The sequence below is a fragment of the Melopsittacus undulatus genome, chromosome 1 (genome assembly GCF_012275295.1).
Source record: "Melopsittacus undulatus isolate bMelUnd1 chromosome 1, bMelUnd1.mat.Z, whole genome shotgun sequence".
In the NCBI taxonomy this organism is placed as follows: Eukaryota; Metazoa; Chordata; class Aves; order Psittaciformes; family Psittaculidae; genus Melopsittacus; species Melopsittacus undulatus.
In genome coordinates, this window is record NC_047527.1 from 111,003,493 (window position 1) to 111,019,435 (window position 15,943).

A 15,943-nucleotide genomic window follows, 5' to 3' on the forward strand; every position below is an offset into this window, starting at 1 on the left:
CCACCTTATCACAAATTACTTGTTAATACAAGATTCAGAGGTAACTTTTCTAATACTTGAACAATGACAGCTACTCACAATTTATAAGTCTTATCTAGCAGTGTATGAGCATGCCTAATTTAAAGCTATCAGCTGACTCCTAACATTCAACCTTTCCCTCACAAATTATTTTTGACCAGCTACAAATCTGACAAACAGTGAACTATTACGAAACAAAATGAGGGCTGCTTCAGCAAAAATGCTTGGCCTTTCACTGCTTTGAGATTGCAAGCTGAGATTCAAAGAGCATTCTGTCTGCCCAAACATTTCTTCTCATCTATTTCCCTCCTTCCCTCCTCCCATAGTGGTTATCCACAACAAACTCTCTTCAGTGGCTGTGGTACTGACTTAAGTGACTTACAGTAGGTACAAGTCTGCATACTTCTCATTACAGATACTTAGCTCTGCTTAGAAGAGCTCTGAAACACACAGATACTGTGCTAATACAGCTTTAAAATAATGTTGTTGTTAGTGCTTATAAAAAAAAAAAAGGGGTGCAGCAGCAGACTGAAACGTCACATGCATAAGCAACAGTGGCCTGTCAAGGTACCTTGACCTTCAGCACCATCCCAGCACCAACTCCAAACTGCATCCCTTGCAGTACTGCTCTTGCACACACACCAGCTCAGGTAAGGGCACCTCAAAAAGCATGCACAGTATGTGACTCAGCCCTGAATATACAGATGATACAAGGCTCTTCAGCCAATATACACAACACCTGCTGAGCAACTGACCAAAAAAAATAAGCACTAGAATATTTAATGAAATTAACATTCATTTTAGTATTTGTAAGTATTAACTGTGTTTATTCTTACTACAGTTCTTTTCTTACTGTTGGAATATACTCTTAATATGACTTGGGAGTATCCAGACAGATGACACAACTCTCTACACTGTTACAATATGCACTTCTTAAGAATGCCATCAGATAACAGAAATGGAAAAACGGAAGATTTATCTTTGCAAATTAAAATACTACGTTTTTTAGTCACTACATCATCTAATGGTCATTAGGAACACAACACAGTGTAATCATTAGGATCACATGCAAGCTCACTGGATGTGTTTGGGTTTTTTGTCATGTCATACATTTAAACCTGCTGCAGGTCTTTTTTCATCACCATGCATGAACATCCAGTGGTAAAATACACTTCACCCAGAAAGCAAAAATAATTTATATCTTCTATGTAAGCAACAGTCAAGCAGACCTCATGCCATCTATCAGCATCCACCATGTTTAAATAAAATGCAAATATAAAAACTTCATATAATTTATGAGAGCAATTCCCAACCCCCTCATGCACACAGATCTTGGCATTCACTCACAAAGATAAACATACTGCACTCACATGTCTTCGACTGTGATATCTTTCAGGATCTGGCAGTAATCCACGTTCCACACTGCCTGGTCATCCCAAACTTTGGATGCCAGTAGAATTGCACCCAATACAATTCGTTTCCAGTTTGCTGGACAAATATCTATTTCTGCATAAGTTAAAAGTCTTTCAAGGTATACCTGTGAAAAAAACATTAAAATTGAACTCAAATTTATTTTGCTATCAAGTAGAAATGAAAACTATTCTCACAAACACATTCCAGTAATTTTAAAACAGTAATCTGCTCTCAAGAAGATTCTGTTATAAAAGCTGTAGGTTTAAATACATATGCGTATGCCAAGCTCAAGACTGGATGTGATAAATTCATATTTTAGTTGGCCTTTGCCTTCTGATCATCTTAACAGGAACAAAACTGTGATTTTTCTATTTGTAACTGTTGGTAATAAAGTCACACATTGGAACTGATTCAAATGATAGCTTAAATAAGTTATTAAAATAATAATGTAAACAAATAAAATTCTAATTACCAAGGAGGGAGGCAAGGGTATGTTACCAATAATAGTTACTAGCTATCACACAAACAACTATAATCTATAGTCAATCGTTTATGAGATATAGCATCATATCATGCTGGGCCCCTCTGGTGAGCCTGTCTGAAGGTTTTATAGGCACCTATAGGACAGATGGAGGAACAGTTACCACAGAAACAGCAAGGTGAACAGAGAGCAAAGGCATGTGTTAAGAAGGCAATTCATAACGGTTTCCTCTGGACCAATAACCTCTGGAGATGAGTAACCCTCTTGGACCTACAACAACTGACAAACTCAGGACACCACAGTCTGGCCCAATCTGCCCAAGGCCACCAACACAGGCTAGCAGCAATTCGAGCTCATCTCATCCAAAAAAGCCGTGTTATTTACAAAGACTGCATGATCATACACACACATCTGATGAAACAATGGACCTTGGAGGAACTCTGAACACCCACAAAAAGCTGCTGGAGAGGTGTGGGATGGTGCAGTTTGATCCTTCTGTTTCCAAACATAGAAGTAGGTTGCCTCCCCACCAACTGATACTTCAGGCAGGGAACTATGGGTGAATACACAAGGGATCATACATGCTGTGTGAACAGCTACCCACTATGGATAACAGCAGCTCAATTACATTAACAATAACAACAGACTAATAAACAAGATGTGTTCTAAGAAATACCAGTTGTGGGTGATCTATGTGACCCCCTACTATATCCCCTTCTAGGGACAGAGCAATTACAATTATGGATTGACACGTGAGATGAACAAAACAATAATTCTGCAATCCACAACATTTAGTTAGTTTCTATTATGTATATATTTTTATACATATATAAAAATTTAGCTGAGAAGACATATAATAAATTTCCTGCAGTTTGCCTAAGTTAATATTTGTTAGCACCTAATCAAAGAATACCCAAAGAATAGCTAACAGATCAAAACTTCAGTGTAGGATCCATGCTGGTAAAGAGTGTAGGGGAGGCGAAAGGGAGGATGTAGCAGGAAAAATTTAAAACTCAGAACAGCTCACTTGTGATTTTTTGTAAGGATGTGCACTCATACAAGCACACAGGATCTTCCGTGATTTGTGCTTCTGGAAAGGTCTAGCATTAGTAGAAAATAATACATTTCCAGGGATGGGGCATCCATACATAACTTCTCTGGGCAAGCTGTTCCAGTTATCCTGTCTTGACAACATTCTCACAGTCAAGAACTTCTTCCTAACATCCAATTCAGCTACCCTCTGTAAGTTTAAAGCCGTTCCCGCTTGTCCTACCGCTACATGTCTTTATAAAGGGTGACTCTCAAAATTTCTCATAGGCTGCTTTAGGCACTGGAAGGCCTCACCTGAGCTGTCTCCAAGGCAGAACAAGTCCAACTCTCAGCCTATCTTTATACAGTACGTGCTCCAGCCCTCTGAGCATCCTTGGCTCTCCTCTGGACTCACTCACACAGGTCCAGGTGCTTCTTATGTTGGGGGCCCCAGATCCAGATGCAGTACTGCAGCTGGGGTCTCATGAGAGCAGAGCAGAGGGGGAGAATTACCTCCTCTGACCTGCTGGATATGCTCCTTTTGATGCAGCCCAGGATACGGTTGGCTTTCTGGGCTGCAGGTGCACACTGCTGGGTCATGGTTAGCTTCTCACCAACCAACACCCCAAGACCTTCTCCTCAGGGCTACTCTCAATCTGTTCTCTGCCCAGCCTGTATCTGTGCTTGGAATTGCCTCAACCCACATACAGGACCTTGCACTTGGCCTTGTTGGAACTACATGAGGTTTGCATGGGCCTGTCTCTCAAGCTGTCAGGGTCCCTCTGGACAGATGAAATAATACTTGGAGCAGATGAACTTAAAAAGGGAGCGTAAACTTGCTACTGCCTTCCCAGCAGCACATACTTCAGAAATCAACTTTAAAAATTAAACAGGAGCTTGATAAGACAGTGTTCTTATACCACCTGCATTACCATATTTGAGCATCTTCCAATAGGATGTTGAGAGATATAATTGCTCTTGAGTCCTTGGTGGTAACTTGGGCTTAACTCCAGACATCCTACTTGCTGGAGTGAGGCTCTGTATCATCTTATGATAAAACCAAAGATGATAAATACCTCACCAGGAGAAAGGTGCTTAGTGTGACTTCTTTCTCCTTTCTTGAAAATGCCTTAGAAAACAGTATTTTGGTTTCTCCATTTTCTGTGGCCTTCCTGACTCAGTCTTGGGTTTTAAGTGTATGTGTTCAAGTGAGAGGATAGAAAAAGAGCAAGAGTTTTGGTTTTTTTTGCAGCAAGCATTTGTAAAAGTTTGAGATCCTCAACTAATGTGGGAATCCACTGTAACCTAGGACTTGTATCCCAAATTTACACCTATGCTGTCCATTACTGTAGTTCTTCAATTTTTAACCCAGCTCACTCAGTTACACATGCAGTCTTTGTTCTAGCTCTCTCTAGCTCTAGTTTGGAGACAACCAAGTGACTCTGCAGACAGTGAAATTTAGGCAGAAAAAAGGCTGGTGCAAACTTGAGTTCTCACTGTACTGACATAGAGCACCCTTATAACATCAGTATATGCACAGTCAAGTGAGCTCTGTCTCCTACACATATAGGAGAAAGGTCATTATTCCTGACAAATAGAGCTCTCAACCACTGGTTTAATCTCAGAACATTTCAATATACTAGGCCAAGGCCATGGTAACAGCCCAAACATCAGGAATTTGACATTGATGGAACATCAGAGTAAAAAGGAGAGAGTGAGCCTGGCATGCACTCGACAGCCTACGCCACTGAAGGGGGATGCTTCTGGCTGCTGCAAAGATGTGCTGAATCAGTATAGACTCTTGGAGAAGGGCCAGGTGGCTCTCAGCCCATGTGAAGAGGAAGGCTGGTGGGGTGGTTAGTCACTACACTACTCATCCCAAACAAACCCGTGGCTGGTGGGAGAATACCACCTGCTTTTGCTGGCAAAAGCAAGTGAGTCTTCCCACAGGCAGGCAGGCAGGCAGGCAGGCATACTCCACCTCATTATAAAAATAAGTAAGAAAAAAATGCATCACTGAAAAAAGTTGACCCTGTAATGGTAAATTGCATTTCTATGCAATTATGTCTATATACTGAATAGTGCCTTAAACACAGGGGTCATTTTCTTAAATAATGGGGCTTGCATCATACAGACTTGGGATTCTCTGTGTCTACTATGCAGTTCAGTATATTCATGTGCTGTAATGAATTCCAGTGGCTTAATTTTCAAGGCAAAATACTTTCTACACTTTCTTTAGGACTAGCTGCTGTAAAGTTGCATAACAAAGCTGAATTTTACAAGCTCACTGTAAAGAATAATGTAACTTGTATGCCATAATACTGGAAGATATTTACTTATGTGTCATAAGACCAAAAAATGCAGAAGAAACAATGTGAGAAACACTTATCTTTAAAAAAAAAAAACAACAAAAGTCTGAAATCCTCATCTCCTCTGGATAATTTAGGGAGGTATTCATTTATAGAACAAGAATCTTTCAGAATCTAGAAGATGCAAGTCAAAATAAATGCCATGTATTGCCTCCACCAAGTTTTAACAGCTGTATCCATGCTTAAGAATGGAACTAAAGCTTAAAACAAATTGAAGCTGTTATCTTCAATTTAACTCCTTTGCAAGGCTTCTTCCGAAAGTAAGCTTCTGTTGCAGAACTTTGGAGCACTTTTCTATTGCACACTCAAAAGCTGAATTCCAAAATGGCAGCACACTTATTCTGCCTTAATTCAACACCTAGTTCTGTCAAGAACTTCAGTAACTTTCAAGAGCCATCTTCATCACATCTATCATTACTGACTTCGTTCTATGATTGTATGTTTATAGATTTTTTTACAGAATGGTAACAAGACTATTTAAATAAAAGATTAAAGTTACTGATATGACATCAGCAGAAACTTTCAGTGGCTTCAGTCAAACAACATATTCTGGATTTTTCACAGCTTGCAAGGGAGAAGTATGACTTGTGCTAACACTAACACCAGTCTTCAAAACTCATTTGTAACATAATTCATTTCCTAGCTGAAATGAAAACGCAATTCTGATCTGGAAAATATCAATGGACATTGGTCCATCAACAGATTTTTTTACTTATAAACTCAATACCTCAGAGTCTGATATCTCCATTACTAATCTGCTCTGCTGGGGAATGAACCACATGGTTTTACATGACAGTCAATCTAACAAGCTTTGATGGACACTTGCACCTCCAATGGAGACATTTTTAATAACTTGAGCACACGTCAGAAGGTACAGTGCACAGAGTTAAGATTTCAGAAGAGCAATACTGGATTATTATTTTCCATCTCTTCCCACAGACTTGCACCAACATTTTGCAATTACTGACCTTTATACTTGGAATACCAACAAATTATTATTTACTCATAAATGAAACCAGTTGGGTGATTTGCCTTTGTTAAGAATTAATTTATCTGAATTAAAAAGAATTTAATTTTATTAATTAAATAAAATTACCACTCCATGGGTATAGATAATCCCAAATTGAATTTAAGTTCAATGAACTCTGGAGAGGTTCATTAGCATAGATGCGGCACCACAGGAATGTAGTTAAATGGCTTCAAAAACCATTTCAGGTCCAGCAGAGGTACAGAACTGATTTATTTCAGAACATATCTTGAGCTCACAAATACGGTAAAGACCCAAAACGATTCCATGTTGACCTAGTTTGGATGCTTCTGATCTCAACTCTCAGGACTTGGATGCGTGATAGCATGTTTTTTTTTTTTTTAATCCAGGCACAGGACTGTAACATGGCACTAACTAATAGGATCAGCAACAACATCCAGGCTCCAGCAGGGCTCCTGCTGAGTCAGAACTAATCCCCAGGGTGATTATTTGCAGTTGGGTGAATCCATCCTGGACTGGCCGAGTGGTGATAGTAACCACAGCATCCAATGTTGTTCCAGTTATCTAGGATGTCCTGCTCCCCATGATCCTGGGCAGCAGAGAGTTGGTTACACAACATTCCAATCAACAGAACATAGATCTGTTTGAAGAAACTGAAAACTAAAGATAGCACTGAAGAGTTCAGTTTTAATTAGTGCAAAACAGCATCTAATTTTTTTTCAACTTGGAGGACATTATAGCACACTTTGTATATTACATAATACTTTCAAGTAGAAAGGTTAAAATACTGGAGTATTTTAAAAACTAAAATTACTTCTTCTTCAGAAGGATATTTCGTACCAAATACAAAAGTGTCAAATAATTAAATTTAAGTATTTCATAATCCAAAAGAACACCCGAATTTTCTTAAAATCTTATTATGGGGTTCTTAGAGAAGTTTTGCTTCTCTTTGTTACTTCATTTTGATGCTGTTTAACATTAACCTCCAGCACCCCACGGATACCTCTTATCACACTGCAGTTGCAATCTCAGCACCCCAGGTTCTGTAGTTCTCTTTTTAGGCTTCCCTGAAGCAACACAGCAGGTTTTCTATGGAGGTTATGCAATTTCCATCCTCAGAAATTCAGAACTCAACTGCTCAGGCCCTGACCAGCCTGACCCAGCTGGCCATGCTTTCAGAAGAGGGAAGGCCAGACCAGACGTGACCTCCAGAGGTCCCTTCCAACTAAAATTATTCTGTGATTATATCTACTTGCAGTACTAGAGCTTCCTGCGGTGCAACACAAAGAGGTCAGAAGTTGTGCATTGCCTCCAAGGAGTCTGAATGAGAGTCTCAGCACACTGAAGAAACGGGCTATTACCAAGGATTGACACCAACATTACCAGAATAATTCTGAACTTTGAGGCAGCATCAAGAGCAAAGCATTATCTTCTCTCATGCTGTTTCTATATTGCTTTATGTGAAATTCTATCTCTATTTTACCAATAAAACTCCAGTGGCTTTAATTTTTTCACACTCAATGCACATTGATAGAAAGAAGACAATGTTTTTGGTATTTTAATTACCATAACTGAGAATCTGCAAATGAACATGTATTTGCAAAAACCTCATTCTCTCTTTCTCCCATTTAAACCCCATATGAGCTCACTAGCTAACACAAATTATAAGTTGCAGGAGCACAGAATAACTAATGAAGACAGTTTCCATTCCTACACATCACAAAGAAATACACAGTCCTCTCTCTCTAATGAGAAAACTTCAGTATGTCACAATGCCTTGAAACTTAAAAGATATTTGAATGAAAAAAAAAGAGCATAATTGGTTTTGGGTCCCATATAGCCAAATTACAGCTCTAATCCAATTGCTAAACTGCCATATGCTCTGTTCTAAGGAATCAGCCAGTTCCTTACCACGACTCTCCAGAAATAACTCTGCTTTGCAGTAGCCCAGCTGGGCATTTAAAATGTTTCGCAAAGGTCTCGTGTCATTCATTTGGTGGAAAAGGATGTCACATAATCATAGTCCTTGCAAATTCATCCAATTTTTATTTTTGAGACCAAATGTTGAAAGAAAATAACAAACGTGGTCACACGACTCTGGAAATGTGAGCAACAGCAAAGTCCCGCTGTAGGTATTTATAGGAAGTACTAATGGAACCTAGAGAAAAGTTACATATCTCCAGGTTTTCCCCCTAATTTACAAATTTCAAGACAAACATCTATAATACATATAAAATGCACTCAAACTACCAGGCAACAGCAACTTTCCAGTCTAAAACTGTCATCAGTATTCATTCCTTGCCCACACAGAAGCCCTTAGAGATGCATCAGGTAACAGACACCCATTCTTTGACAGAATGTCCTCTTCTCTTAGGGATTTCAAAAAAATTCCTTCACAACCCCTAGCATGAACATTCTCTTTTTATAAAGTGTGCATCCCAGCAGGCCTAAAGCAATACCAGACTAAAGAGAGGTATAAGTATTAACTGATAATCTAGTCCAGGGCTATTCAGGTGTTGTATGTTAGACTGCAGTCAAAAGATGAACAGCCCTAAAACCAGGGAAGAATCTGACCCTTTGGTTCCCTCAGTGCCTGGAGCAAAGGTATCAATTCCCTGTTCCTCTTGGCCTTCTCCAGAGTGTATCCTCACACATGGCCAGCTGTCAAGGGACTCTGGATCCAGAGCACAGGTGGAGAAACCTCTCTGTGCCTGGGAGATCTTCAGATGAGGCAAAGTGGTAGCCTTCAGCCACCTCCCAGGGAATGCTTAAGGCTCAGGACAAAGGTGGATGGCAACAATGTTGGATACACACAACTCTTCTCATGGGTTTCTTACAGGAGAAAGAGCCAGCTTCAATGCTTTGCCTTGCTCAACCACCCACACTCATGACCCCTTATATGGTCACTGGATGGGGTGTGACAGCATCAAAGCAGGCAATAAACAGTGCTTTGCATTGCACTCTGAGGTCTTTGGAGGAATCTGCATCTTCCATTAGTTGCATAAGGACTGGCAGTCACACTGGCCCACCTGAAAAGGACCCTTGCTGCAAATCAAGTGTCTCCCAGGGCCCTGGTCACTTTCTTCTGTGTTTATGTTTTCTTTTAAACAAGTATCAGGTTTTTGATACTGCAACTGAAATATGGGTTAAAAAAAAAAAGTTATTTTATCAGCATTTATAAGTAAAAATATCCCAGTGAAAGGAAAGCAATTGAAAGCTTCCTCCTTTCTTCCAAACACACTGAAAACAAAATTCTCCTCAAACACTGTAACTTTCACAACACAGTTCAACGGTATTCTCTTCACCTAGCTGCTTAAAATGTGACTGAAGAGTACAAGAAGAACTCAGGAACATCTGGCTGGATTAATTAAATCCCTGATTTTCATTCTTATGTACTTCACATTTCCCAATATCAAATGCTCTCAGTCACAGTATGAACTTTCTAACATATTTCAAAAGCATGCTCCTCTGAACTTCACAGAATTAATTCAGCTCATGTACCATATGTATTTACATATCACCATATCTGATCAGTCGATAACACAGAAACCTTGCATAACTGTCTATCTGCATATCTGCACATGCGAAATGTATCCTCTCTGAAACTACTATGAACATGGAAGTATATTAAGAGCCTTATATTTTGCTTATCTGCAAAAAGCTGAGGAAGTCATGCCAAAACAAAGCAGAAAACTTGCACCATTCTCCTCTTCACATTGAGTTAATAGGATTGTTTTACAGGACAAAAGAACAAAGCATAAATGTTTAATTCTCAGGACATGCAAACACTGTATTGTTTTCCTGTTAGTAAAGGTGACAATCCTGTTCACACTTTTATTTGCAATCCAATTAGTAGGTTAACACACATACAACTTGCCACCTCTGCACTTGAGGAGACAGTTTAGATGAGATGGGCTTTCTCAGCTTTAGGAAGGGCAGGAATACTCTGGGTTGCAGGAGAAGCACATACATGTTATTTTTCCCACAAAGTCAGGTCACAAAGTATAGTTCTGCTGTTCACTGGGACAGAAAACATAATTTGCAAGACTTTAAATTGGCAACACAATTCTTAAAGCTAATTTTATTCTTATGGTATTATTTAATAAATAAATACTGAGAATTAGTATTTAATTGTTTCAACTCGAGATTCTAATTTTTCACCTATCAGTATGGGAAATCTCTTGGCAGCTCTGGAGGCTGTATGAAAATTAAATTTTTTGTTTAATTATAAACTGATTTAACTTTAATAGTGGAGGCTTTAATTGAAATATTTTAATTAAGTGCTTGAAGCAACACAATGCCAGCTTTTTGCTGGAGACTAGCTTATCTTACAGTGTGGAGTTTCACACTTACCCAGCTCCTGTGCTGAACATACAGACTGCTATAGAACCAGTTTTAACTGCTGTTTCGACCTGGCTAATGGCATGTAGGAAGACAACAGCAAGTGCATTCAACTACACACCTTGTTAGACCATGTTAAAAATATGGGCAGTAAAAGGGGGTGTTTAGGACTGTTTAAAAATAATTAGAGTGAGTGAAATAAGGACAATAGCTGCAGCATGTTGTTCAAAATGGGATCCCCACAGATACCCTTCCTGCCTTCTGGCAACCTTCCCTGGAGGAGTAAGTGATAGACAGGGTTATCACATTGTTCTCTGATGGACAGCCAGACTGGCAAAACTTAAACTCCAGCAGGGAATGCTGCTCCCTTCTTTTCCAGACAGGGTATCAAAATTGAAAGCACTTGGAAGGCTCATAAATAGCAATATCAACACTATCAAGATTTCAGGAGTGTGGGGAGGAGCAAGGGTTGATTGCTTTTTAACAGATTAATTTCCGCCTTTGAAAATTTCAGAAACAACACGGTCTGTCTCTGGGGCCCCTCCTGATGAGATGAACAAATAAAGAAATCGGATGTAGAAGTGATGAGGAAACTGACAACAGCAGCAGCAGAACTTCATACTTGTGAAACTATTCAAAACCTCTGAAGCCTTCTCGAAAAACAGGTCAGGAAGGTGCCATTATTCTGAAAACAAGGGCAAGAATAGCAGAACAGTAACACTGATCACCTGCCCAAAATCTACCCACAAGTATCTGCATGTCTGCTTTGAGAACTAGACTATGAAGCAGTTCATCTGTTATCATTGTGTTGACTAAAAAACCTGAGCCACCTAAGTTTTCAAGTATTGATAACTATGGAAACTGACTCTGCAGTATAACAAATGAGTTAAAGCATTTATACTTCGTTGCAGATCACAGCAAAAGAGATGCCTGAAGAGAAACCACAGAAGAATGAGAAGAGGCAAGGAAGTTGTTACAATTAAAAAGATACTACAATATATGACTAGGTTAACAAGATTTGTAGGGAAAAACATTCCATGCATTCCAATAACAGGTAGATATTGTTATTAAAAAAGCCTTATTCCTTTCTACTAAACAGTGCCCCCACTGATTAAATAGCCAAAGATCAAACAAGAGATAACTACAACAAGGATCCACTGTATTTGACAGTGGATTAATTAAATTACAGAAGAACATACTGATTCACACAGCATACCATGCCTCTGGCAGAAAACACTTAGGAAGAAAAGGGAGAAGGACAAGTACTTAGTGCAATTATGTAAAAGAGACAGCCAAAATGTCATTTGGGAAAACAAGTAATGGCTGGGTCAAGCAACTAGGTAAAGTAACACTTGAAAATGCAAGGGTGGAGCACTGGAGGGTGTTTCTTGCCCTATTTCTCTCATATTTCTGTCCTGTACTGGCTAGAACAATTCATTTTGACTGTCTGAAGGAGAAAAGCCTGCCAACTAATCTTAGAAGCCAAGGAAGAGAGATATTAACAGAGGAAATGAGTAGGTCTGGCTTTCAAAATTCACCTTCTCCAATTTCCCCTTCTTCCATCTAAAGTGCATAACAGAGTTGTTATGAAACTGCATGTTGCGGTGGTAAAAAACATTTTATTCTTTTAAAACCCCTGAGTGAAGAACATGGCCAAAATTGTGCCTGAAAGCTGAAGAGGCTTGCTGGAATTGGCAGGATAAAAAATTCAGGAAAATTAAGAAATTCCCAGCTGGTTGAGATCACTTTAGCTCCTTTAATCCACACTGCTATGCTGATCCAGACCAGCTGAAAATCTGAACCTTCTTTTGTGTTGGGCTATTTTTAAGCAGCTAAACTCCAGCCTTGAGTACAATTGTTCAATCCTATGACATGGTCCTGAAAGACAAGTACAGTGCAAGTGAAAAAGAGCCATCACCAACATGTTTCAGCCACTCACAGAATCCTTCACATGCCTGTCAAGTCTTATCAGTGCTATCAAATTACCTACAGCTGTTCCCAAGTCTCTGCTGGGAGCTACACAGCAAACCCCATAAATGTGGAAGCCTTTCAGTCTTAAGCATTCCCTCCTGTTTAAACCACTTAAGCCACCTGCATTTTCTATTAGTCACCTTGGTGGCCTGTAACATTATCACTCTTGTGAAGGCAAGACTTAACCCCAGCTTCTCTGTTGCACGTCATAACCTCTTCTTCCATTACTTACTCTCTCCTTAAGGAAACGAAGTGTAGCATTTCTTGCCATCAAGAAATTTTCCTGGTTTCCATGGTGAGAAAAAATTCCCTGGTAGCACCTAGGTTTATTAAATCATACAAACCCAAGCTTTGAGAACAAAGCTGGGTCTGTCAGATGACTTGACGTCATCTCTCAGACACTCACCAGGGTGACAATGGCACATTCAGCAGTCAGTTGAGCAGCACTAAACAACGTCCGAACAAAGCGGTAAATCTGTTTCTGCTCCGGGTCATGTTTGTCATAGTCTGGTGGCACTTCGGATTTCTAAGGAAGAAATACTTCCAAATAGGTGACTGAAACAAAATGAAGCAGACAGAAAGAAAGGCAGTTCACATGAAAGGGAAGGAGAGGCAGATGAACTTACCGAAAGGGGATGAAGGTTTTCATCAAAAATATCTAAGAGCATTCTTCCGTCTGTATCCCTAAAAAGCATTAAAACCAAAGCAGTGTCATTATCTGAATGTGACAGCACGCAGCTCTCATAGACACAAATATATTGCTAAAACTCCAGTAACCTCAGTGCTGCAAGATGCTTAGAAACACTGCAGAAATAAGATTTTCAAATAGAAGTTGGACCTGTTTTGCCACAAAATTCGCATGTAAGATGGAACCCGTATTATAAAGTTGCTAAAATTTTCCATTTTCAACGCCCAAGACACATAGCTTTTGTAATCTCTACTGTGAGGCTTGTTCACTGTACTAAGAAGTACCACTATAAACATAAAATCAGCCCAGCTTACTTCTCCTGTTCTTAACTATTTTTGCAGCTACTTTTTAGTTAAAATACACATAATTCACTATTTATGTACTTGGAAAATGCTATCCTGTTCTTCTAATGATTTCTGAAAACAAAAAGGAGTATATACAAAAAAAAAAACCAACCAAAACCAAACCCAGACAAAATAGCATTGCTATTCATTGGTTTTATCTGCTATTTCTCTCTCAGATCCCTGTTGCTCAAAATCAGCATGCAAGTTTATGCAACTTCACAAGCCTAACATCCAGTATGCAACGTAAGATCTCGCTGTGTGTCATCTTGGCAAGGAACAGTGACAATCACGAAGTGAGTGGTATAACAGTACCAGTTAGAACTGGACACTCTCTAGACAGATGCATCCATGTGACCTCCTTAATACAATCCCATCTTTCTTTATAGCATCCTGGTACTCTGGTCATAGAGTTCTTAAGAGAGAAATCACTGAATATGTCTTCTGTCTTTACTCAATAGCACATGTATCTCAGAGCATGCAAACACGAGTTTTACAGTGGATTCATGTCTACAAAACATATTTATTAGCAGTTAACATTAAAATTTCAACATCTGAAGATGACATTTATTCTGCTGTTAATGCCTCCTAACTCTGGAAATAAGCATGCTGGGTTTTTTTTAAGGATTACCTAAACTAAAACAAACAGATTGAGATAATTACTACAAAATTCCCAATCACCAAGGAATATAGCAGAGATTCTTTTACTCCTTCATAAAAAGGCTAGTATCTTAACACAGAAGCAGTCTCACTGATGTGCTAAATAAACTGTGGCCCTTCACAATGAGAAAAGAAAGAAATAATTTCCTATTTTATTTCTTCATGCTGTGGCTGCTGCACGCTATGAAGGCACATTTGATTGTCCTCAAACCATATGAAAAAAAAACACATTAGAACAAGTTTACATTATTATCTTTATAAAATGAACCATCTACAAATTGATCCTAAGCATTTTTTATGGTTAGTTTGTTGGGGTTTCTTTTGTTTACTTATTTAGCAAATTCACCAATACTTATGCATTCCTCAGAAAACAAGGTAAGTGCAGCCTTTACCACATGTTGAATAGCTAAGCACAACAAAAGCTGCAGAAAGCCAATCAATATAACAATGATAGGAGATACTGAGTAAAGAAGGAATAATAACTACAATGCCATAATCAAACTGAACATGGGAAACATATGAAGAAATATTCATGTATAGTTTCTCAAAAACAATGGGACTGGTAAGAGTTTGGAGTATTAGGAAATAATTCAGTTTTAAGCCTACTGTGCAGGAGAAAATGAACTAAATGCTGCCTGAAAACAATTCTTTGGCAAAGCAAGTGCTTGACTTGTTTTCTGTCAAAATCAAACCTGAGTCTTCATAAGAGTTACAGTGGTTTCTTACTCCCCACCCCCCCAATGAACCAAAATCTACCACATACGTCAACAACTTCCTTTTAGCCTATAATGGCAGGAAACAGAGCCTATGTTTTGCTATTGCTATTTCATCAGCAAGTACATCTGAATGCTGTTATCACATTGTCCCTCCATTCCAAAATCAGAGACAACCGAAGACAGAACAGTCATTTCACATCCTTCATTTCAGAGTCATTAATTGATGTACACGAGCCTGCTCCAGCACTGCTGCTGAGACCATCTGTCCCAAGCAAGGCAGAGGGCACATTTACAACACACCTTCTTCCCTGGGCAGCAACCAGACCTGCCTGAACAAATCACCTCTCCATCCTAAAAGCACAGGCAGATAGCAAGTTTCCCAAGAAGGTAACATTCAGAATGTGTTTTTCTTCAAGACACTGTCTTGGGACCCTTTATTTTATAAAGTTTAACCTCTCTGTCTATTAGTTGTAAGCCAAATTTGCATCAAGTTCTGTAAGAACACAAGTGGGCATATTTTACCGCAGACAGAAATCAGCTCCATGACAATAGGCAAAAAGCAAGTCTGGTGTACTTTGGCTCTGGACTCCTCCTGCTCAAGTCTGTGCTCTTACTGAAGTTCCTCATCATTTGTAGTCCCTAATCTGCTCTTTTCTCTTTTATACAGTTGGCATGAAACTTAATAGAGCACTTAAGAATAACTTACTTCCACATAACTTTAAAGTCTGATTATCTTTGACATCTCTCATTTAGTCAAGCATAGTAAAAATTTACTAGTTAGCCAAACTAACCAAGAGATGATGGAGGAAGAGGGAAAGAGGGAACCACAGATGGATAAACAAGTAATCCAAGCATGATCATTGATGCCTCATTTCCTGGGAAATGAGATTAAAAGTTTGCATAAAGGTTTCACTCCAACTCCTGCATT

At 39.1% G+C, this 15,943-nt stretch overlaps 1 protein-coding gene across 2 annotated transcripts in view; it reads right to left on the reverse strand.

Moving 5' to 3' along the window:
- The window catches only part of CCNY (cyclin Y), a 123,580-nt gene that overhangs the window by 10,528 nt on the left and 97,109 nt on the right, over positions 1 to 15,943 (reverse strand). For both annotated transcript variants that reach the window (XM_034068795.1, XM_034068804.1), the window contains 3 exons: positions 13,237 to 13,294; positions 13,017 to 13,136; positions 1,389 to 1,555 (listed from right to left, as the gene is read on the reverse strand). In XM_034068795.1, the coding sequence (XP_033924686.1) occupies positions 1,389 to 1,555; positions 13,017 to 13,136; positions 13,237 to 13,294 (345 nt within the window). The remainder of the gene's footprint in view (positions 1 to 1,388; positions 1,556 to 13,016; positions 13,137 to 13,236; positions 13,295 to 15,943) is intronic.